Source organism: Pantherophis guttatus, chromosome 4 (genome assembly GCF_059756535.1).
Source record: "Pantherophis guttatus breed Tessera chromosome 4, ASM5975653v1, whole genome shotgun sequence".
Lineage (NCBI taxonomy): Eukaryota > Metazoa > Chordata > Lepidosauria > Squamata > Colubridae > Pantherophis > Pantherophis guttatus.
Window position 1 is genome coordinate 46,170,515 of NC_142066.1, and position 22,883 is coordinate 46,193,397.

The 22,883-nt window shown below is 39.9% G+C and overlaps 1 protein-coding gene across 3 annotated transcripts in view; it reads left to right on the forward strand.

Moving 5' to 3' along the window:
- SKAP1 (src kinase associated phosphoprotein 1) overlaps positions 1–22,883 on the forward strand; it is a 443,107-nt gene that overhangs the window by 21,039 nt on the left and 399,185 nt on the right. For all 3 annotated transcript variants that reach the window (XM_034415558.3, XM_034415557.3, XM_087892076.1), the window contains exon 2: positions 5,592–5,694. In XM_034415558.3, coding sequence (XP_034271449.1) covers positions 5,592–5,694 — 103 coding nt within the window. The remainder of the gene's footprint in view (positions 1–5,591; positions 5,695–22,883) is intronic.

Sequence of the window (22,883 nt, forward strand, 5' to 3'; positions counted from 1 at the left end):
CTGATTGGCAGAAAAGTGTGCTGACATATATTGCTTTTATCAAGTGCCCAACTAAGAATATTTAATATTCTAAGCCACCCAGAGTTGCCCTGTAATAAGATGGGCAGTTGATACATTTGATAAATAAATAAGAATGATGGAAGACCAATGTTCTTCCTTCAGATAGAACCAATGCATTTTATTTATTTTTTATTTACAAATTCTCAGGGGCTCCCATTGAGCTCAGTGAGATCAAGGTGGTAAATTGCTATATAGTGGAGTTTGTTAGAAGAGAGGTACTTGTGTGGTTCCAACCCCATCCCCCAACAAATTCATTAATAGATACTTTGACTGTAATTGGGTGATCATTTGCTGTTTCACATCCAAAAGCAGAATGATTTGAGCCAACCTTATACATGGATTTTAATCTGGAATATAGTTGAGATATTATGGAAACTGATTCTAATGCAGCCATTCAGTCTACCAGAGGCCCTGCAACAAATCCAAATATCAACTTTGGCCCCACATCAAGCCAAAAATACTATTACAGGTCCCAACAAGTACATAAATGGTTTGGGGTGACAGATGTCATCATCTGCTAACAATGCATCTCTACAGGACATATAAGACAATTTTGCTCAAAAGAATTAATGGACACAAGTTCATATGAGGACACATCTACTCAAAATAAGGACAAAGTGGTATTGGGGCATTTTAACCTCCCTGGGCACTCTCTTGCACATTTTAAAGTGATCCTTTTGTAAAAATGAGATTTTAACTGCACAGTTAATAAAAAGGTTGCTGAACTCACATACATTAAAATGTTTTAGGCTGAAAAGGTCTCAACAAATAATGGGTTTTTAACTGAGAAGGTAACATATAATCTGCCTCACATATAACCTTTATCTGCATAATCAACCTATCTCCATTTCCTTTCCCCAACTCTTTCCAATTTAAATCCTACATTAGTCAAGCCACTATCAAGCATTTGATGACTTTTAGTAACATTTATTAGTTGGAAAAAGTGCTATCAGACTCCTTCAAAGACAGGAAGGGTGTCTGCATTCTATTATTTTGCATTCTATATAAATTGTTTGCATAAATTCATTAAAAACAATAACAAAGCATTTCATTCATTGATTGTATGTGTGTGTATGTATTTAAATGTTGCAACGCACCTAATATTAGCTTATCTAATCTTTCAAAAATTGCAGAATGCTTATGTATTTTCTTTATTGATAATATAATGGTATGTTTTGGTCACTGACAAATATATGATAAAAGACTTAAAAGTTTACAATCATGCCATTAATGGTAACCTATGATTGCAAGTTTTGAAAAGAGTAAAAGTACTTGAGAAGTTACAAGATTAATTAAGATTAAAGCTACATCTAAGGAATGTTATATAGTGTATAATAATGTAATATTCTGTGGTCCAATCAAAAAAGAACTATAACAAGCTATAGTAGGATAAACAGTACTACATAACTATGAGTTAAGGACAACAGGACAGTTATAAGCTACCTAGGTCTGATTACTTCTAACAATGACTTCTCCACAAATTTTGCACAGTGCTGCATAAAACAGCAACATAATGTGTTAGAAATATAATTAGAAAGTGATATGGTGACATAAAATTACCCTGTATAGTCGGGCAATTTATAAGTAATGAAAAAAGATGAGTATTACAAGTATCTCTGTAAAATAAACAATATAGGAGGGTATGCTGGATGTTTTCATTTTTGCAAGGTGCAGTTGTTTAAAATGGGAGGGTACATATTTTCGAACCATGGGATACTACTGCTTAATGCTTATTCATTTCTGTTTCTTAATCTTTTTAAGCCAAGCCTCATTTAGGGTTATATAAACAATGACCTTGTAAGAAGTAGGTGACAAACTTGTTCCATTATGTAGAATTTCTCTAAACTAAGCCCTTTTGTAGCATCAGAAAAAGAATGAAAGAAAGAAAGAAAGAAAGAAAGAAAGAAAGAAAGAAAGAAAGAAAGAAAGAAAGAGAAGTGAGGAATGGATTTGATCATAAGGTTGGTGATCTTGACCACCTAATTGAGGGATGTCAAACACAAGGCCGTGGGCTGAATCTGGCCTGCAATGTGGTTAGATCTGCCCTCCCGGGCTATCCTGGAAAATGTAAGGGACTGGCCTGCATTGGCTTCCGCCCGGTCTACCCAATGTGAAGAGGAAACATTGGGCCAGGGTGGCTTTGGCCCAGTCTACCCAATGCGAAGAGGAAACATTGGGCCAGGATGGCTTCGGCCCAGTCTACTCAATGCAAAGAAGAAACATCCGGCCAATGTGGCTTTGGCCTGGTCTACCCAATACAAAGTGGAAACATGCCAGCAGTTTGGGGAGTGGTGTCAACTGGCCACACCCACCCAGTCAGCCTTGCCTGCCCGGCCCCCCAAGGTCAACCACAGCCCTAATGAGGCCCTCAATGAAATTGTGTTTGACACCCCTGATTTAGTTGCTCATCAAACGAGACAAGTCTAATCTTGTAAAATATGCTTAACACAAATAAACAATTTCATCAATAGACCTCAACTATTGCTATGTGTATTATCATCCATCCATTTAAGAATTTTAATTATAATAGTGAAATGTAGTACAAACTAAACTTAAACAAAGAAAAAAGAATAGAAAAGAGGGAAAAATGCAAGAAAAAAGAAAAAAAAATAGAGAAAAATAAGAATATAATAAAGGGAAAGAAAATATATAAAGTACTGACTTTAGTCCGCTCTAGTATCCCATTCTGAAATAATGAAATTGCCTATCTTTGCTTAAAAACCCAAATAGAATCTATTTCCTAAGAAAAGCTATTGATTTTTTTCTAATTCATTCCAAAAATCTTATTGTAAAAGTTTCAATATTTCAATTTTATCTGGATCCTTAGTCCTTTTATAATTTTTTAATATCAAAATGTTGCAGATGATGGTATATTTTAATGATTTATAAAGAAGGGATTTGTTAGACAAGGCCTTAGAGAAGGTGTAACATTTAGTTCATTTTGGTATTTGGTCTTCTGAATGCTAATCAAACAACTTTACAAAGATACATGTTGAAGGAAATAGGACTTTCAATGCCTTTAATTTATAAATTTATATTTCTCCCCACTCCCTTTTTAAGTTATATTCAGGTAAAAGTTTGACCATAACTTTGAACTGGAACGCTATTCTATAGTCTGTTTGCAATGCTAGCATACATTTGCAGAACATTTGACATTAAAAAATATCTCTCTATGTGTGTAGAATTGTACATACAAATGATGAGCAAGTTTCTAAAAATTAATAGCAGTATCACTTAGTCTCTTCTGATGCTTATACCCAGCTTCATGGTATTGATTTAACTTTTTCTCCCTTCATCTCATTTGTCAACCTACTTAAGTTAGTTTTGATTTTTGATATTTCTACTATAGTGTTAATTTTCAGTTGGTTTATCCAACTGAATATTGCAAGGATTTAGTCAGAAAAGATTTTAAAGAGTTACTTTATAACTTGATGACAAATACTTGATCACCATATGTGTGAATTAATGAGATGAAAGCTGCAGAGGCTTGTGGACATTCTTGTTAGTTCATATGTGCCAGAGTTGAAACAAGAAACTAAAAACAGCTTTTAAAAAGATTTTTAGCTCAAATATAAGTTTCAACATTTTGGGCTCTGGTTTAGAAACACTTTTTTTTTCTTACTGAATTATCTTCTCCATCTGAACATGTGGTCTTCTTTTCCTTTTTAAAATGGAGGATGTGATACTGTCAACTCATTTCATTTTGCTTCTTTTTAATGTTCAGTGCTTTATTGTTTTGAGCTGACATTTCTCGTAAACAGCTCATTTTCGGCACCTGCCACCTTTCCTTTAGCTTAGATTATTTTCTTGTTAGCTGACTCTTTTTAATTGAAGTCTTCAGATCTCCTTCTAAAGAAGGAGTCTTCTTTTCCTGACAAGTAGAGCAGGCTATGAATGGAGATTAATTGCATGTCATGCTCTCCTATTATCAAACTTGCCGCATTTTTTACAACCCAGAAAGTCTCTAGGCCTTCCAATAGTGAAGGCACATTCTATTAATATAAGCTAGAAAAACAGGCTGCAGTGTCAGCTACCATGTCTGTCTTATATGTCATCAGAAGTAATCATATTGTTTAGAAAACATAGATCAGAAATAGAAGTTGGATTGTCAAGTACTTCACCTACATATAGAGATGTTCATTTGTAAGTAAGAGTGTGTTACTTTACAACATCATCAGAATAATAACAAGAAATTAATTTATAAAAGAATAATTGCTAAGGCTTGAGGCTGCATGGAAAACTACTTCCTAATCTTGGCAGGTGTGAGGGGACAAGCTGTGTTTATTCAGTACTGAAAGAAATTTATTTAGTAAACATACTTAAAAGTATTTTCAGTACATCAGATTTTAACTCTAAGGTCCTCTGGCTAACAATAAACTAGGGCTAATCCAAAGCGCAGTTTTTAAACTGGCAGTCCAAAGGACCTTTTTCATTGGGTTTTTAAATATGACGTTCTGTGTCTTTCCAACTTTAAATAGGTTAAATTCTATTTAAATAGAATCTTACATTTGTAATTATATAATAGTTAATTTATTCTGTTTACAAGTTTTTCTAACCCTTCCTTCCCCATCCCACCTTTTAAATATATATTTGAATGAGAAGTACCAATCTTAGGTTGGGCAAGGCTGTTTCTGTCTTTCTTTGTTTTTCTCCTTTCCTGGGAAATGTTGGCATCTGAACTTGTTCACTTGTATTGTCTTTTCTGGATATTTTATAAGATCACAGATGTGCAGTAAAAATAAAGTAATTCAATTTTTTATGGTTTATGTACCACTCTTCCTGGTCTACTCTGCATTTTTTTTTGTCCAGGCATCCTATCTCATTTCCTATGAACATGGCTGATATCTGTGGAAATGTGAGGGAAAAGTTGTGTATTGGAGAAATTTGCAGAAGTGATTGGCATTTTTATTACATTGCATCCTATTGTTGATCTACTATAACACAGGAATTAGAATTAATTATGTACCTTTGGCTTTTTTATCAGTATAAAAAGTGTAGATGTACCAAGAAATAAGCCTTGTCATCCCTTTATATGTACATTTGGTGGTGCAAAACAGTTATTTATTGTAGAATAATATATGATCATATGTGATGAAATGGCTCAGATAGCAATCTCATATGCAGGAAATAAAATAAGTAAAAAAATAAGTTTCTACCTTTTATTTTTATTTATTTACTTTTCCTCCCTTCAGGAGCATTCTTTTTTTTTTTTTTTTAATGTGATTGATAAAATAATTCAAGAAATATTGAATTTTTGTGGACATTATATATCATAACAACAAACTAGATTTCTTCCTCTGTCTACACACATATAATATTTGTTTACTTCTGGTTTTCTAACTTGCTTTCTTTTATTTATTAATAAATTTAGCTTTGTTTTTTTCTTACTGTCTTTGTCAATGAATGGTCATTCACCTTTATTTTAAATGAGGTTATGTTTATTTGTCCTCAGTTTAATAATTTTCAGTATATTGTTCACATTTCTGAATAAAGTCTAATTATTTATTTCTTTGCAATCTTTTCCCCAACAGAAGTTGAAGATTATCTGGAAAACCTACAGAGTGAGAACCTTAGTGCTAGAGCACGGATACAGAGAGATGAAATCCTGTTTGATATTGAACAACTTAAAGAGAGGTGTGTACATCTGCATGTAATTCTCATGAGAGCAATTTCTGTGAGGGGAAGAGGACATTGTCTTTACTGATTTCACAATTATTTCTGGCAAGTTCATTAATCCATTCTCCTGTGTCTGACATATCCAAAAAAGATTGCTTCCATTGAGGCAATCCAGAGCTAACAATCTGATCGCCTTTTTCTATAGGTCTTTTGTGTTTTCCCAACCTGTGAGAGCCAAACTAGCATGACCAAACTATATGACCAATATATAACATGACCAATATATGAAAGTCATCAAAATACATTTTTAATAATAAAATATGGCTGCATGAGGAATGCAGGATCCTCTCTCCAACTGAAATTTAATTTCCTGAAGTTTGCCTCCTCAGTGTTTTTCTTTTCAAGCAGTGTTTAATACCAAGAGTGTGCTTGGATGAGAGAATTGTATTTGGATGAGAGAAAACTTGGAAATCCATCCTTATATATATTTTTCTTATGATTACTGTATATTAAATCCATACTTAAATGTATAGATCTCCTATATTCAGAAATACTTTGGCTTTTAAAATAGAAAAGAGGTAGGTAAGCTTGTTGTCTTCAAGATACTTCTGACTTCAACCTCCACTATGTATCTTGTATGGCAATGACAAGTAGTTCATAAAAACTTGGTGGGAATAAAATGTCTTCCTTTGGTATAGAACACATATGAACTGTAGAATAAGTAAAAAGAGTTTGCAGCCATGGAAATAATACAAATTGAGAATGCTTGCTTATTTTTGCCGTTTGTTCTATTTGTCTTAAGCAGAAAGTCAAATGTGTGCACAGTAGAAATATAAATTTTCATTTCAACCAAGCTTATTACTTGAGCTGACCTGACCTGCATCATGTACTATGCTTACTCATTTTTGAATGCATTTCTTATTTGTTACAGTGCAGTTTGTCTTTACGTAGCATATTATAACTGAATTCAATTGTATAGTAGGAATGCAGCCAAAACCTTTAACAATGTTAACGTATTGGTTGCTAGACTATTGGCATTAATAAGATAGGCCACTTAAGTTTTTTAGTGTTTGCAGGAGCAATCTGAGGTAATTTGAGGAAGCTTTCATTGGCAAATGGAAGTCTAATTTAGTGCCAATGTTTTTCTCCCCTAAGATTTCTTCAGACTCACATATCTCTTCAGAGCTGTAAAGATTAGACATTTGATATTATGAAATTACAATATATTTCCTTGTGGAACTGTGTCCAAATATTGCATTTTATGTTTGACTAGTATAGCCATGTAACACCTCTAAATGTGGCACAGGAGAAGGAAGAAGGTAGGCCTGTTATTGTGATGAGCTGTCTAACAGAGTCCGGGTATATGGAAGATGGAGCAAGACCTTTACACAAGAGAACTGGACTGTTACAAAAAAATCCTTAGTTGAGGGCAGGGGATAACATATATCAAGAAAGTAAGTCCACCTTTATGATGCTGCATATAAACTGAGATGGAGAACTGCTTTGGAAGGCTTTCAAAATTCTATTATATTTGCTATAGTGGCAAATATCTGTAGCTCAGGTGTAGGATGAGGGTGAAGGCTAGTTCTCCATGCTAATGGATTGGTTTCCGAACATTTCATTACCATGCTAGGTAGCATCTTCAGTGGAGTTTAGGGGATGTCAGTGTCAGTGTTCTCTTTATAAGGGCTTAGGTGTGAAGGGCTCAGCATTGATATTCAACCAACTCATGCAATTTCCCCCCCTCACACACACCAGCAATTCACTTCCCAACAACCCTAACCTGAAGCAATCTCCTTATCACAAGACCCATTACAAGAATCGGAGATGACTCACAGCTGACTCACAGCTGTCACAAGACCCTCACTTGACACACCCATACCTAAGTCCTTATAAACAGAACACTGACACTGACATCCCCTTACTCCACTGAAGATGTTACCTAGCCTGGTAATGAAACATTCGGAAACCAATCCATAAACTCAGAGAACCTTTACTTTCTTATTACTTATCTTATTTTGGAGGGGGGTGCAGACCTGGCAGATATTACAGAGATCTGGTTGGGCCATGGGGGGGGGTTTCCCCTCGTTGAAATGTGCCCACCAGGTTTCTGTGCATTTCACCAGCCAAGGGCCCAGGGGAGGGGTGGGGGAGTGGCGGCGATTATTAGGGAAAGTCTTAGTCCGAGGGAGACCACTGTTCCTCAGATAGCTGGATGTAAGTCTCTCCTCGTGAAGTGGGGCCATGGGAGGCAGATGGGTTTGCTGACTACGTACCTGACTCCCTGCCATGTGGTGGCAACCATGCCCGAGCTGCTCGACGTTATTGCTGGGGTGGCGGTTGATACCCCCAGACTTATTGTCATGGGGGATTTCAACCTGCCATCTGCAGGTGAGGCGTCAGAGGTGGCTTGGGAGTTCATGGCTTCCATGGCGGCCATGGACCTGATCCAATTAGTTCAGGGCCCCACTCACACAGGGGGACACACTCTGGACTTGATTTTTGTCTCTGGTCAGTGGTTGAATGATCTTGGTAGAGGGGATTTAGACATTAAACCCTTGTCATGGACAGATCATTCTCTTCTTCGCTTGGACTTTCCTGCCGTTTCCCCCCGCCGCAGGAGACGGAACTGATTAAATGGTTCCGTCCCAGGCACCTGATGGATCCTGAAAGGTTCCTGATGGAGCTTGGGCCATTTCCTGAGACCCTGGCACATGACTCGACTGAAGACCTGGTGGCCGCCTGGGAGAGGGCGGTCACCAGGGCTTTGGACCGTGTCGTGCCTTTGCGGCCTCTGACCCGATGCCGACCTCAATTGGCTCCTTGGTTCTCCAAGGAGCTGAGAGAGATGAAACGTCGGAAAAGATGCCTAGAGAGCATTTGGAGGACTAGTCAATCCGATTCCGACCGGACACTGGTGAGGTCTTATATCAAGACCTACCTAGTGGCGATAAAAGCGGCAAAATCTAACTATTTTTCCACTCTTATCGCATCTGCAGAGAACCGCCCAGCCACCTTGTTTAGGGTGACCCACTCCCTTCTTCGGGGGGGAGTGTGGGAAGATCCCTTGCAGGGTCAAGCTGAGGATTTTGTGCAATTCCTGCATGATAAAGTTGCTCAGATTTGGGAAGGCTTGGACTCTGACTGGGTGAGTCCAGGGGAGGAGACGAGGGTAGGTCTTGAGAATATTATCTGGGAGGAGTTTGATCCTGTGGCTCCCGAGGATGTGGACAGGGTTCTGGGTAGGATTAGTGCCGCCACATGTTTATTGGACCCGTGTCCCTCCTGGTTGGTACTGGCCTCCTGGGAGGTTACACAAGGCTGGCTCCAGAGGATTATAACTGCTTCTCTGAGTGAGGGTGCCTTTCCCGCTGTCTTGAAAGAGGCGGTGGTGCGGCCCCTCCTCAAAAAGCCTTTCCTGGACCCGGCTGAATTAGCCAACTACTGTCCGGTCTCCAACCTTCATTTTGTGGCGAAGGTTGTTGAGAGTGTGGTGGCATGACAACTGCCCAGGCACCTGGATGAAGCTATCTATCTGGACCTGTACCAGTTAGGCTTCAGGCAGTGGTACAACACAAAACGGATTGGTCGTGTTGGTGGATGATCTCTGGAGGGCTCGGGACAGGGGTTGCTCCTCTGTCCTGGTCCTGTTAGATCTCTCAGCGGCTTTTGATACCATCGACCATGGTATCATGCTGCAGTGGCTGAGGGGGTTAGGAATAGGGGGCACCATTTTACGGTGGTTCTCCTCCTTCCTCTCCGACCGCTCACAGTTTGTGTTGACAGGGGGGCAGAGGTCGACTTCGAGGCACTTTGCATGGGGAGTGCCGCAGGGGTCGGTCCTCTTGCCCCTTCTGTTCAACAGTTATGTGAAGCCGCTGGGTGAGATCATCCGTGGTTTTGGGGTGAGAGTCCATCTGTACGCTGATGATACTCAGCTGTACATCTCCACCACAGACCACCCCAACGATGCCCTTGATGTGATGTCTCGCTGCCTGGAGGCCGTGCGGGTCTGGATGGGGAGAAATAGGCTCAGACTCAACCCCTCCAAGACCGAGTGGCTGTGGTTCCCGGCGCCGTGATATAGTCAACTGGTGCCATCACTGACTATTGGGGGTGAGTCTTTACCCCCCACAGAGAGGGCCCGCAATCTGGGCATCCTCCTGGATGCATGGCTGTCTTTAGGAGAACATATGACGGCCGTGGCCAGGGGGGCTTTTTATCAGGTTCGCCTGATCCGCCAGTTGCGGCCCTTTCTGGACCGCGACACCTTGCGCACAGTCACTCACGCCCTTGTCACCTCCCGACTGGACTACTGCAATGCTCTCTACATGGGGCTCCCCTTGAAAAGCACTTGGAGGCTCTAACTGGTCCAGAATGCGACCGCGCAGGTGATTATGGGTGCAACTCGTTGTGCCCATGTGACACCCCTCCTGCGCGAGCTGCACTGGCTCCCAGTGGTCTTCCGGGTGCGATTCAAGGTGTTGGTTACCACCTTTAAAGCACTCCATGGCATTGGACCTGGATACCTTTGAGACCGTCTTCTGCCACCAGTAGCCTCCCACCGGCCAGTTCGCTCCCACAGAGAGGGTCTCCTCAGGGTGCCATCAGCCAAATTATGTCGGCTGGCGACACCCAGGGGGAGGGCCTTCTCTGTGGGAACCCCTGCCCTTTGGAATGAACTGCCCTCAGACATTTGTAAAATCTCTGATCTCCGTGTATTTCGCTGTGCCCTCAAAACCATGTTGTTCTGCCAGGCTGGGCTATCAATGTAAAGAGTTTAATTGGTTTTAAATGGGATTTTAAATTTGGGGTTTTATAAATTGGGCCTATTATTTAATAATTTTAATTATTTTTAAATTTTGTCTGTCTTTGTGTTTTTAATTAGGCTGTATACCGCCCTGAGTCCTTCGGGAGAATGGCGGTATAGAAATAAAATAAATAAATAAATAAATAAAATAAATTTCATTCTATTAGAATACTAGCAGTAAGTTCATTCCAGAAATCCAAATGGTTCTTTTCCAGCCTCAAAGGGTTTGACACTGTGAACCTTTCTGAGAAGTTACCTTCCTTAGGTTTTGCCTTTTCATTGGTCATTGATTCCAGAGAGATAAACTAAAATCCTTAACAATTGGTACCAGAATACTCTTGTGGCTTTTTTCTGCCATTATTTTTTCTTTTATGATTTGCCCTTTTTAGACTATAAGCTTCAGTGCATGATGATATTTTTGACAGAATTTACTAATTTAATAGATTGGAGAAATACTATGGACATAGTATAATTTGATTCTGGCAAATAACTCAGCAAATGATATTCTCACTTTTTCTTCTTCTTCAATCATGGAGAAAAGCCCTGATGAGTTTCTACAGTTTTTCTTGGCAAGATTCTTCAGAAGTGGTTTGCCATTGCCTCCTTTCTAGGGCTGAGAGAAAGTAACTGGCCCAAGATCAGCCAGTAGGTTTTCTGCCTAAGACAGTACCAGGTCTCTCAGTTTCTAGCATGATGCCTTACCACATAGTACACCAAACTGGCTCGAATTCCCATTAACACAATGGTAAAATATGGGCTACATGATGCAGCTGTTAAGATTAACTCATAATTAATTGAATGATTGAACCCAGTATTCATGAAAAGTGCTACATCAGCTTGGATGGTAATGTCAAAATGAATACCAAGGCTTTTATGCTGGGCCCTGTGTTTCTCAACATTTTTATTAATGTCTTGATTGAAAGGATTGCATCAAATATGCAGATGACACAAAATTATGCCAGCTTGAATAGCTGGCTGAAATAAACATGGAAATTTGATAGGGATAAATGTAAACGTAAATGTAAAGGGATACATGTAAATCTGGCTACCATAAGGATGAGTTCAAAGGAGAGCTCTCAAAACACCTGTTGGACCTAGAATCGTATTCAGTGGGGAATGGTTATAGTACTTGCTATTTTTAGTCTTCAAAGAGAAGATAGAGGGGGATATGTGAAGTAATTTTCAAGTATCTAAAGAATTGAAAAGAGGGAATGACCTTCTTTCTATTGTCTTAGAACAGTGTTTCTCAACCTTGGAAGCTTGAAGATGGGTGGACTTCAACTCCCAGAATCCCCCAGCCAGCGCTTCAAGCTACCAAGGTTGAGAAACACTGTCTTAGAAGGACAATCATCAATGGGTTGGCATTTTCTGTTAGTTCTGTAGGAACTGTTAAGCAGTAGAAAAGATTTTTTCAGGAAATTGTATCATCCCACCCCACTGAGGTACAGCAGTTACAAACTCATTATCCCTCCTTAATATTACAATAATCCCTTCAGCCTCTTATTTAATATTTTTTCAGTCATAAAATCCAGAAATCACTATTTCACTTTTTTTATTTTCAAGCAAAAAGTCTATTACAGATTTCCATTAAAGATAAAACTGTTTATTGTTCTGTCCTTGACCAAACAGATTACTTTTGTCATCTCTGCTAGTTCTACCATCTTCACAATCTATTCCTCTATTGGGATTCTTTTACTATTTCTCTATCTTTGTGAATATAATAATCTTGCTGCAGTTACCATATATAAAATAATGTTGTCAGTGTCTTTTCTGACTATCTGCAATCCCAATAAAAAGAGTTCCGGTATTAATATTAATGATTATAATTATTATAATCTTCCTTATATCATCACATCCATGTTTTCTTTATTATGTCACTTTTGTGCTTTTTCAGAAGATCACCAAACATGATAAAATGCACCTTTACTTTTTTCATATTTCCAACTTTGACTAGAAGTACGTTAATAGTGTACATCTTACATAATTCATTTGGTATCATATACCATTGGTATGTGATTTTGTAAAAGTTATCTCTTAAACTATAATACAATTTGAATTTTATCCACATTTTCTCCCATTTATCTATATATTATAACCAAAATTTGTAGGCCATTTTATCATACAGTCTTTAACTTGTTCATCTTCTACTTCAAATTTATTAAACGTTTATACATTTTTTGCTATCACATGTTTATGGTTTGCAGATGTGATTCATTTTCAAATTCTGTCTTTCAAATTCTCTTGAACAATTTTAAACTGTCCATTTCCTGTGTTACTAAGTCCTGATATGTTAGCCTGTTTTTTCTTTTCAGTAAAATGCTTGTTATGCTGAGACTGGTAAAGGTATTTTCAGGCACAACCTGGTTTATTTTTATTCCATATTCCTAATATGGCATTTCTCATATAATTATTTTCAAAATCTACAAAAATAACTTTATCATACCGTAAAAGCCCATGCCAACTAAACTCAAATTTTGACCTTCAAATTCTAACATTATCCTTAGGTTTGGACTAGAACTATGAGGCCCCTTTTAGCTTTATTCTAGAAAAAGACTGTATAATCTGCTTGGTGGTTCAGAGACTGACAGAGATAATTTTGGAGAAATTTTGTAGTTACAAAAACAAAACCATGCTTTAAACTGGGGAAAGCAGAAAGGTACAAAAACGAAATTGGAATTGGCTCCATCCTAACTATGGGATATAGGGGAAAGGAAGGGAATACACACAGGCTTTCAACATTCTGTTACTTACTGGACTATATCTGTAAGGTCAAAGCTGAGGGGTCTGTTTCCTGAGCTAGCTTACCTCATAGATATGATGGGTATGAAGAGCTATGGATAGATATGGATATCAGGCTTCTCCCAAATTAGGGTTAAAGTGGAAGCCTTTCAAATAGTTCAGTTGGAGCTTATCTGAATAAAACAACTATCACCAAAGTATAAGCAGTGGTGGGATCCTGTTGGTTCGCACAGGTTCTCCTGAACCATATGTCAATTTTCTGAGCAGTTCGGAGAACCGGTTGTTGGAAGAAATATTTTCCCACTTTACAGGGCTAATCCTGCAAGGAACACAGGAAGGAAAGATTCAAGTGTGCCTGTATTTCTAGCCTAATTCTTATCTTAATTGCTGCCCCTGCTCCTTTAAGTGTTTTCAGAAACTGCCTCTGGGTTAAGCTTTGTTACATTGTAACAGCCTTAAGGGTTCTTGGCAGTATGCCCAGATTTTCTGTCTGTAGCTGAGCTTCTCCGGATTACCCCCCCCCCTCCAGAGTTTTTTGTGGTACTTTTATTCCTGGGGCTTGAACAGCTATTTACAGAAGGGTTGGCATAGCCATAGAAGAAATGGCTGAGAGGTAGGATGCAAGCTTGGCATTATGTCTGATTTTTTTACTGCCTTTCTGAGGGCATGTGATTTTTCCTTAAATATGGATAATTACCTTAGGATATCTTGTGAGGTGAGTGAGACCAGATGGTATCTTTAAGTGGTGCAAATGGATCTAATGATTGCTTCTCCTGTGTGCTTTGTCAGTTCACTGAGCACAGGAGTCTCTTGTCTATGTGGATTCTTCAGTCATCCAGGTCATGGTTGTCCCAAAAGTGCTTTTTTCAAGAGGCAACTGGACTTCCTTGGTTTCCAGAAAGTCCAGCTGCCTCTTGAAAAAGCATCTTTGGGACAGGAGTCTCTTGCATTGCTTTAGAGTGGCCAAACTACATGATTGCTCACTGATAATAAGTGGATCCTCCTTCCAAATTGTTATAGTTTGCTCTCATGATAATATGGCATAGTAACATGGCACCAATTGTAAAAAGTTAGTGCCCACCCCTCTCCTAGAAGAATAAAATATTTTGAGAAATATTAAAAAGGAAGAATATATTTCCCTGGATGAGAAATGGAGAAATATGTTTTCTTAGAGGGAGAAAGCAGCCCCCACCTTCCTTAATAGCCCACAGCAGATGTCAGCACTTAAGAGATAAAGAGATAGATAGCTATATTCATAGACAAAAATTCCCTGCAGCAAGGTCTGAACAAAGACAGAATGGGATTAGCCCTCACTCAATAAGTTAATTTGTTAATTTGTCTCTTTAGCTGGGCATTTTGAAGCCCAAATATGCCCACCCACTTTTTGGAGAGCTTAAATGACCTCTCTGCTAAAGGGTTTCACTTTATGAGCAAGAGTTGGCTGTATTTTAACTATTTTAATTCCTCAATGTGCTCTGGAACCCTGCCTGATTTGTAACTCTGGGTTGCAGGTATTGCTGAGGAAAAGGAAGGTATTCAGACAGAATGGTTTAGCTTTCCATGACAGCTGTGACTCATTGATCTTCAGTGTGTATTTCCCCCATTTGTAATCTAATGATTGGTATTTAGGGCAACTTTTTGCAAGCAAAGAAGCTTTTTTTATTTTTATACAGGTAATCCTTGTACAGTTCATTTAGTGATTATTTAAAGTTACAATGGCACTGAAAAAAGTGCCATTGTGACTGTTTTTCACACTTACGACTGTTGCAGCATCCCCATGGTCATGAGAGGCCAGGTGAGGCTAAGCGCCCCTCGATGTGAGTGACAACAAGTTGGCCATGCCCATTCAGTCACATGACCACCCAGCCACACCTATCCAGGCGGTCATTAGGGCAGAGAACTGGTTGTTAAATTATTTGAAGTCCACCACTAATTATCTTATTATTTTAACTGGAAACTCTAAGGATTAACACTGAGATCTCCACAAAAAATTATGATCCTCCTGGGCAATGTACGGTAGTGTTAAGAGCTCAGATTTGCTAAAACCTGAGGAGTATTGTAGGAAAAAATCCCCCAGTCCTCCACAATAGAAATAGACATGTTCAGCCAGAATAACTGCATTTAAGAAAAGATAGATAACAACTTTCAAACTAACAAGAACTGAGGAAATATTTGGTTCAGGATAATTGAGCCTTCAAGGATACACATATTCATAAACAAATATTTTGGGTAAGGTTGGGTTTTAAAATCAAAATCTTATTAGTTAATTTGAAATGCTATGAAAAAAGATTATTTTAAGCAATCAATTCTATTCCATGTTCTAATTTGTGTATTTGTATACTTCTTGTACAAGAATGCATTCTAAAATTAGATATGCTGGAAGCTAAATAGAGTTTTGATATCAGAGTTGGGCAATATTTAATTACCTAAGTATTGCTGGATTCTAGCTGTGTTTAAGTGGTCTGGCAACATCTATAGTGTCATACTTTTCTATTCCTATTTTATGTTGTTACTGAATTCCAATAAATGAGTTGGGCCCATCATATTAAAAAACTGTGTTCAATTCACATGAACTTGCCTGGAACCTATTATTATTACATTTAAGATCCTTATTTCGTAGTTAGGGGGATGGAGAAACAAAAACAAGTATGTGCGATTTGGAATTCAAAATTAGGTTCCCCATTAAGTTTTGTAGACAGGCAATTGCATTTTTCTTCTGAACATCTAATGGATTAAAACATGTCTATGTTTTTCAGTTTCAAAGAGATGGAATATTACCTCACCTATTTATTGGATGGAAGGATAATTTATAAACATAATATCTCTAATAAATAATCCCAAATCACTATGGCTTTTACAGTACAAAATTTATATCCGTTTAGAGGAGCAAATTTAAATGTTATTTTTCTCTTTTTGGGTCATAGTTGGGTCATATTAATATACATAAAGATACTTAGCAAGATTACTAGCTTGAATACTGAGGCACATGTTATGTTTTTCAGTGTTCTGATACTTTTAATTCTTTATATTTTTAACTACAAGCGCTTTGAGATGTGAGAAAAAATGAGTTCTTAATAGTATCCATAAGAAACCACAATGATGTCACAATAATTATAAATGGGCCACATTACCATTTTATTTTTATTTTATTTCTTTTTTTAATCTTTAATTTTTTTATTATTTTTATAAATAATTTAAGGTGGGAAATATACCTAATTTCCTTTCCTCTTCTATTTTTTCGACAGCAATCTTTTGAGATAGGTTGAGCTGGGAGAAAGTGATTGGCTCAAGCCAGCTTTCAGGATTAAATTGGGACTAGAATTCAGTCTCCTGGTTTCTTGGAGAGCACCTTAAGCAGGGGTGGGATTCAGCCGGTTTGAACTAGTTCAGGAAAATCAGATGTTAATTTTAATCTGGTTCGCCAAACCGGTTGTTCCAAAGACTGGCTGACCCCTCCCTCCCAACCTGCCACATCCCTCCCAGGAGTCTCCACGTGGCTCATTTTGGATGCCAGGTAAGTACAGGGCACATGTGGAGGCTCTGGGAGGGTGAAAAACGGGCCAAAGGAAGTACGGAAACAGGCCTGTTTTCAGCCTTCAGAGGGCCTCCGGAACCAGGGGGAGGCCGTTTTTGAGCTCCTGGAGTCTCCAGGAAAGCCTCCGGAGCCTGGAGAGGGCGAAAACATCCCTCTACCATTGTGCAGGAGGCCAAGTAGGCCCAGCCCCCATGGCCATCAACTGGGCAGCGAACCGTTTGCTGAAATTTTTCAATCCTACCCTGACCTTAAGTACTATACCTTTATATCAATATCTGAATGCCATTATTGTATGGCTTTATGAATGACACAAATACGTAAATTATGGTATTTACATGATGACGTATTCCCTCTTTGCTTCCTTCCCACTCATATTCTTGTATATACTGCCTTACTAGAAGATCAGAGGAAAGACTAGAAGTTCAAGGGAAATTACTTTAGGAAACTGACTACAGGTTGGCCCTTGCAAGTGAAAAAATGTTTTGAAACCATCTTCTTCCTATTCTTTCATTCAGGTACTGTATAGGAATGTGCTTAGACTTTTTTAGATTTTAATAAATAAACAAACAAAAATTCATAAAAAACTTGGTGCAAACAAAGGTAGATTATTTCTTGCTGATGTCCATTATCATAAAATGCAACCTTGACAAATCCAACTTTTTAAATTCCCATTTTATGAATTGGCAATTCAGAGACTATGTATAGATTCTTCTAAGCAAGATGATTCCCTTAAGAAAATCTATTTTTTCTCCCATCTCTGATCCAGAAAGGAAAGTTTCTGTAGTTGGATGTACTGAATTAAATATGTAAAATGGAACTTGACTATGAATAAGGACTTGGTCTCAGAACCTCTCATTGATGCCTAGGTTGCATTTTTACACAAAGAATATTAAAGTACTACTATTTGCCTTTCCCTTGTTTGCAATATACATACATGCATTTTATATGCTTTCCTTTTTTTCTTCTTTTATAATTTTGTGCATTCTTTGTTTTTGCTTTTGTTTTATCTAGTTAATTAAAAAAATTAAAAATGCATAATGCCAATTCAGGGAAAGGGAAAACACTTTCATTTCTGACATACAATAGGGATTCTTCTGTGTCCCACATTTAAGTTCTGGGTACTAGTATGGTTACGTGGGTTCTATTTATGCATTCATTGTACAGAGGTGGAATATACTGTAGATTGCACTATGAAATTTCAATGGAGAGAAACTATGTGAAAAAGCTTGACGCAGTTCGTATAATTAAGATTCTTTAAACTGTAGTTGCTTTGTTTTAGAGGAGTGGCAGTGTAATCTCTGATGATTAACATTTCTCTGTTATAGGCTGGTTGAAACATCTAATCTTTATATCTCTATCTTTAAGTTCACTGAAATAGCAGACATTTTATCTTTCATAATGTCACAGTCAGATTATTCCTTGCAGAAGAACTTCTGTGATGCTTGCACTGTGGTCAAATCAATCTTTTCTGTTGCTTAATTAAGTAATTACAACTTGAGACGGTGTAATTAACAGCCCTGGTTGTTGTGAATAATGCAAAGCTAGAAGTGCTGAATGCAGGAGATAGATAGAAGCTTCTGGATAAATAAACAGGGTGACTTTTCTTCAGGTTAAAAAAATTTGTGGTTTCTGCTTTGTGAATGTGTTTTTTTTTCCCTATTGATGCAGGGAAGTGTGAATAAGTGCACAAAGGATAGCCCTGTCAAAAACTTCTTGATCATGCTGTATCTTCTTCCTTGAATATATTGCAGAAAGAAAGCTGTGTTGGTCTATGATAGCCGAAAATCAGGAAGAGTCAGATGACATCTTTTCATACTAATAAATTATAATTAAAAGGCATATGCTTTCATGAATCATGGCTGTATTTTAATCTCCCAAGATATTCCATTATAGATTCCAAAGCAGCCATTCTGGAACAAAGAAACTTCACCAGTACAATTGAAAGTGATACTACTGTACTTACATAAAACAAAAGGTTTCAGCCTATCTCAGACTGATACCAGTCTTAACAGGTATCATTTTTTGAATATGTTACTATTTTTATGATGAAATACTTGTTATCTGTCTCACATATAACCTTTATTTGCACTGATGCTGACTAGAAGCCAGGAGACTGTGTATTCTAGGCATCTCTTAGGCATAAAAGCTGTCTGGGTGTCTTTAGCCAATCATTTTCTCTCAACCCAGCTCACAGGATTGCTGTGGAGAATAAAAGTAGGAGCTTTCGGTATGTTTACCACCTTGAATTATAAATAAAAAAGTGGCCCGCTGATTTGGTGTCGTGGCTCCTCTGGAGGATTAATGTGTGTAGGGACTCTGGGATGTAGAGTTTCATCCCCTTTCATGCTAGGTCCTCTTTTTGTCAAGATGTGTTGGTTGTCATGGAACCAGCGATCTGCTAGTAGTTCGGTTTTGAATTTCATGGTTAGATTGCTTGTTGGTCTTGCTGGTTGTGGTGTTGCTGTCTGTTGGTCACTTGGACGGCTGTTTGGGTAGCGGGGATAATGGTATCTACTACCTCCTCCCATTTGCATTTGTACTGGGGCATGTGGGAGAGGGCGTCAGCTAGGAAATTCCTCCCCTCTGGGATGTGTTTTAGCATGAAATTGAATCAGTTGAAATATTGAGCCCAGCGGACTTGTTTGGGTGATAGTTTCCATGGGGTCCTAAGGGCCTCCAGATTTTTGTGGTCAGTCCAGGCTTCAAACATTTCTCCCCCCCCACTCCAGCAGGTGGTGCCAGGTTAGCAGTGACCATTTTACCGCAAAGACCTCTTTTTCCCATGTGGCCCAAAGCCTCTCTGTGTCCGTGAGTTTGTGGGAGGTGTAGGCGCAGGGCTGTAGTTTTCCTTGGCTGTTTCTTTGGAGTTTTTTGGAGTAGCACTGCTCCCACTGCCATGTTGCTGGCGTCTGCTTGAATAATGAAGGCTTGTTCATTAGGTCAGGATGCTTCAGCACTGGTTCCTTTGCAAAACGTTCTTTTAGTGTTTCGAATGCCTTTTGGCAGGTTAGGTCCCACTGTAGGGGGTGTCCCATATAGGGCTTTGTCCCTGGGCCCCCTGTCTTTAGGAGGTCTGTCATGGGTTTGGCAATCTTCACGAAGGAGGGGATGAATTGCCTGTAAAAGTTTGTGAATCCTAGGAAGCTTTGTAGCTGTATGCATGTGCGAGGGGGCTGCCAGCTTAGGATGGCTTGTATTTTGGTTGGGTCCATCTCTATACCTTCATTTGATACTCAGTAGCCCAGGTAGTCTAGCCGTGCATGGTGAAATTTACATTTTGACAGCTTGACATACAGATTTAATGCCAGACGTTTTTCCAGTACCTGATGGACTAGGGGTATGTGGTCTTCCATGGTCACAGTGTAGATGAGGATGTTGTTCAAGTAGATAAGAATGCCCTTATAAAGGTGCTTGTGCAGCACCTCATTTATTAACTGCTTACATCTCCCTCCCTAATGCGGACTCAGTAGTATATTTTTTTGAGGTCTAATTTAGTAAAGACTTTTCCCTTGGCTAGATGAGACTTAATGTCCTTCATGTGAGGGAGGGGGTATAGGTTGTGTACACATACTCAGTTTATTCCTCTAAAACCCATGCATAATTTCATGGTTCCATCTTTTTTTCTTTGAATAGGACTAGGGCTGCAACCTGTAGCTTGGCTGGCTCAATGAACCCCCTTGCTAGGTTTTTGTCTATGTATTTGTGCATTTCTTGAATTTCCCGGGCTGTCATGATGTACAGTTTGGGTTTGGGTAGTTTTACCGCAGGGATGATTTGGATGGCACAGTCCATCTTGCAATAGGGTGGTGGTGGTGTAGGGCGCCGCACTTGGCCTTGCTGAACACTTCTGCAAGGTCCTGATATTCTCCAGGGATCTGATTGGCCTTTGGGGTTTTGTCAGAAGTGGCTGCCAATTATTCTGCTGGGCCCTTTGGGGAGTTTTCCTGCATGGGCAATGCTCCTGTTTGCTGGTGCAGAGGGGGTTGGGGCCCTCTTGCTATCCTCAGCCTCTGGTTGCCCCCTTGCCACCAGATGGTTGGGCCCCACTTGGCTAGCCAGGAGAACCCCAGTATGACCACGTCTGTAATTTTGAGGGCTATTACAAATTATATTGTTTCCAAGTGGTTCACTAGCTCTAGCTTCACTGGTTTAGTCAGGTGGGTGGCGTAGGCTCCCCCCCATAGGGACACATCGACCTGTTTGAACCTGATCAGTGGGCCAGTCTTTTTGCTCTAACCCCCAGTTTTAGGACGCATGCCGATGCAATGTGGCCTATCCCTCCGCATCTGTAGTATTACAGCTGGCTTCATGGGAGAGTTGGTCTTGGGGCCAGTTGTGATGCTGTGGCCTCCTATCAGTCGGATAGTCTCTGGCCTGATTGTCCTCTCTTCTTGGTGTCCAGTTGTTTTCTCATATCTTTGGCGCACAATCCGCCATCAACTTTTATGGCTACTCAGAACCACTCAGAGTCGGTTCGGGATGTCCCAATAGGCCGTTATTTGGGCAATTTGCTTATCCAGGCTTAGGCCTTCCAGCAAAGTGGGTAGCCTTCCCACAACTCTCCTGAACTCATGGATGTGTTCCTTAATGGGTCGCCCTCTCTGCTTTAGGTTTCGGAGCTCATCTTCCATGTACTGATCCTCCTCCACCTCCTCAAATCTGACTTTTAGCTCTTGTAGGAAGTCGTCAATGTCTTGCAGCTGGGGGGCTCTCCTCTTGTGAAGGGCTGCTAGCCATTCCTTTGCTTCTCCCTATAGCCCCTCGGCATGGTATTCACTATGGCTCTGTGGGATGGATAGAGGTATCCGTAGCACTCTAAGAGGACTCCAGCTGAATCAAGAAATAGAGCTCGCTGGTCTGAGTCCCCATTGAATTTCCCCCTGAATCGGGTGGCTCGTTCAGCACTGCTCCTCCCTCTACATGTTGGCCCCATGTGCCTGGCTTGGTGGTCTCCCTCAGCTCTAGTTTGTAGAGAGGGGAGCGGCCACCTGCCTTGTGCGGCTTGCCTGTTGCTTGGGGGGAGGCACTGGCTGCATCCTTGGGCTTATTCTCCTAGTGGGTGGAGAAGGGGGGCTGCATTCCCATCTGTGTCTCCTCACTTCAAAGGGCTCAGTAGTAACCCCCCTCTCTTTTGGGCGGCTCAACAGTCCCTCATCATGAAGGGTAGCTTGGTCAAATTCCTCCCTCATCTGCTCTATGGATCTCCCCAAGGGTTCCATCAGAGTTTTTGGGAGTTTGGCCTTTTCCCAGTCCACATCCATTCCACTCTTCCTAGCTCACTCAGGAGTTTTCCCCAGCCTTGGAAACTAGGGTGGAGGAATTCAAACTCAGCTGCTTTAGGGACTTTTTTCCACCAATACTTATCCCTTTTTGTTTCAGTTGTTGGGGCAGGCGTCTTGGCTGTCTTGGTTTAGATGGTCAGGGAAAGTTGCACTCCAGTTCTGATTGGGCTGCTGGGTCCTGGAAGTCCCTGGGTGGAGGCAAGTTCTACTTCTTTTGGGTTGCCTGGAGCAGGCTCTGTTTGGATAGTCCACCCTCTGCCATGGTAGCTTGAGTTTCTCTCCATGCACCCTAGGGAGCAACTGGAGAGCCCAGGGCTCAGGAGTCCCGGTCATTTTGATTAGTTTTGAGAGAGTTAGCTTGCTGTCAGGGTTCCAACCGATGTCCTAATTAAATCATGAGCCCCAAGCCAAGCTTCAAAAGAAATCCAGTTATTTATTAGGAGTTTCATGTTGGCACGGACCAAGTGAAGCCAACCCTGACCTCACTTAATTTGCGTCCTGGTTCTGACCCTGTTTCCCCTTCCCCCAAGGTGTGTCATCAGTCACATTCTCCAATGAAGCAATTTCCGGCCACATGGATATGACCTTGACTTGGCCGGCTGGAATGTGCTTTGTTTTGACTGAAGTGCAAGTTCCTCAATGCAGCTGTGAGGCTCGATTCCCCATCCCCCTGTCTATGGCAACTTGAGAGCAGGTCAGGAATGCTTCGCGAGTTGACAGCCTGGGGTGCATTCGCCTCATTGCTATGGTAGCCTAGTTGGATTGTTGGTTTTGTCTGTTATAAACATGACAATTGGACACAGAGTTGTTCCACCAGTAGTTCATGTAAGAGAGTAGATCT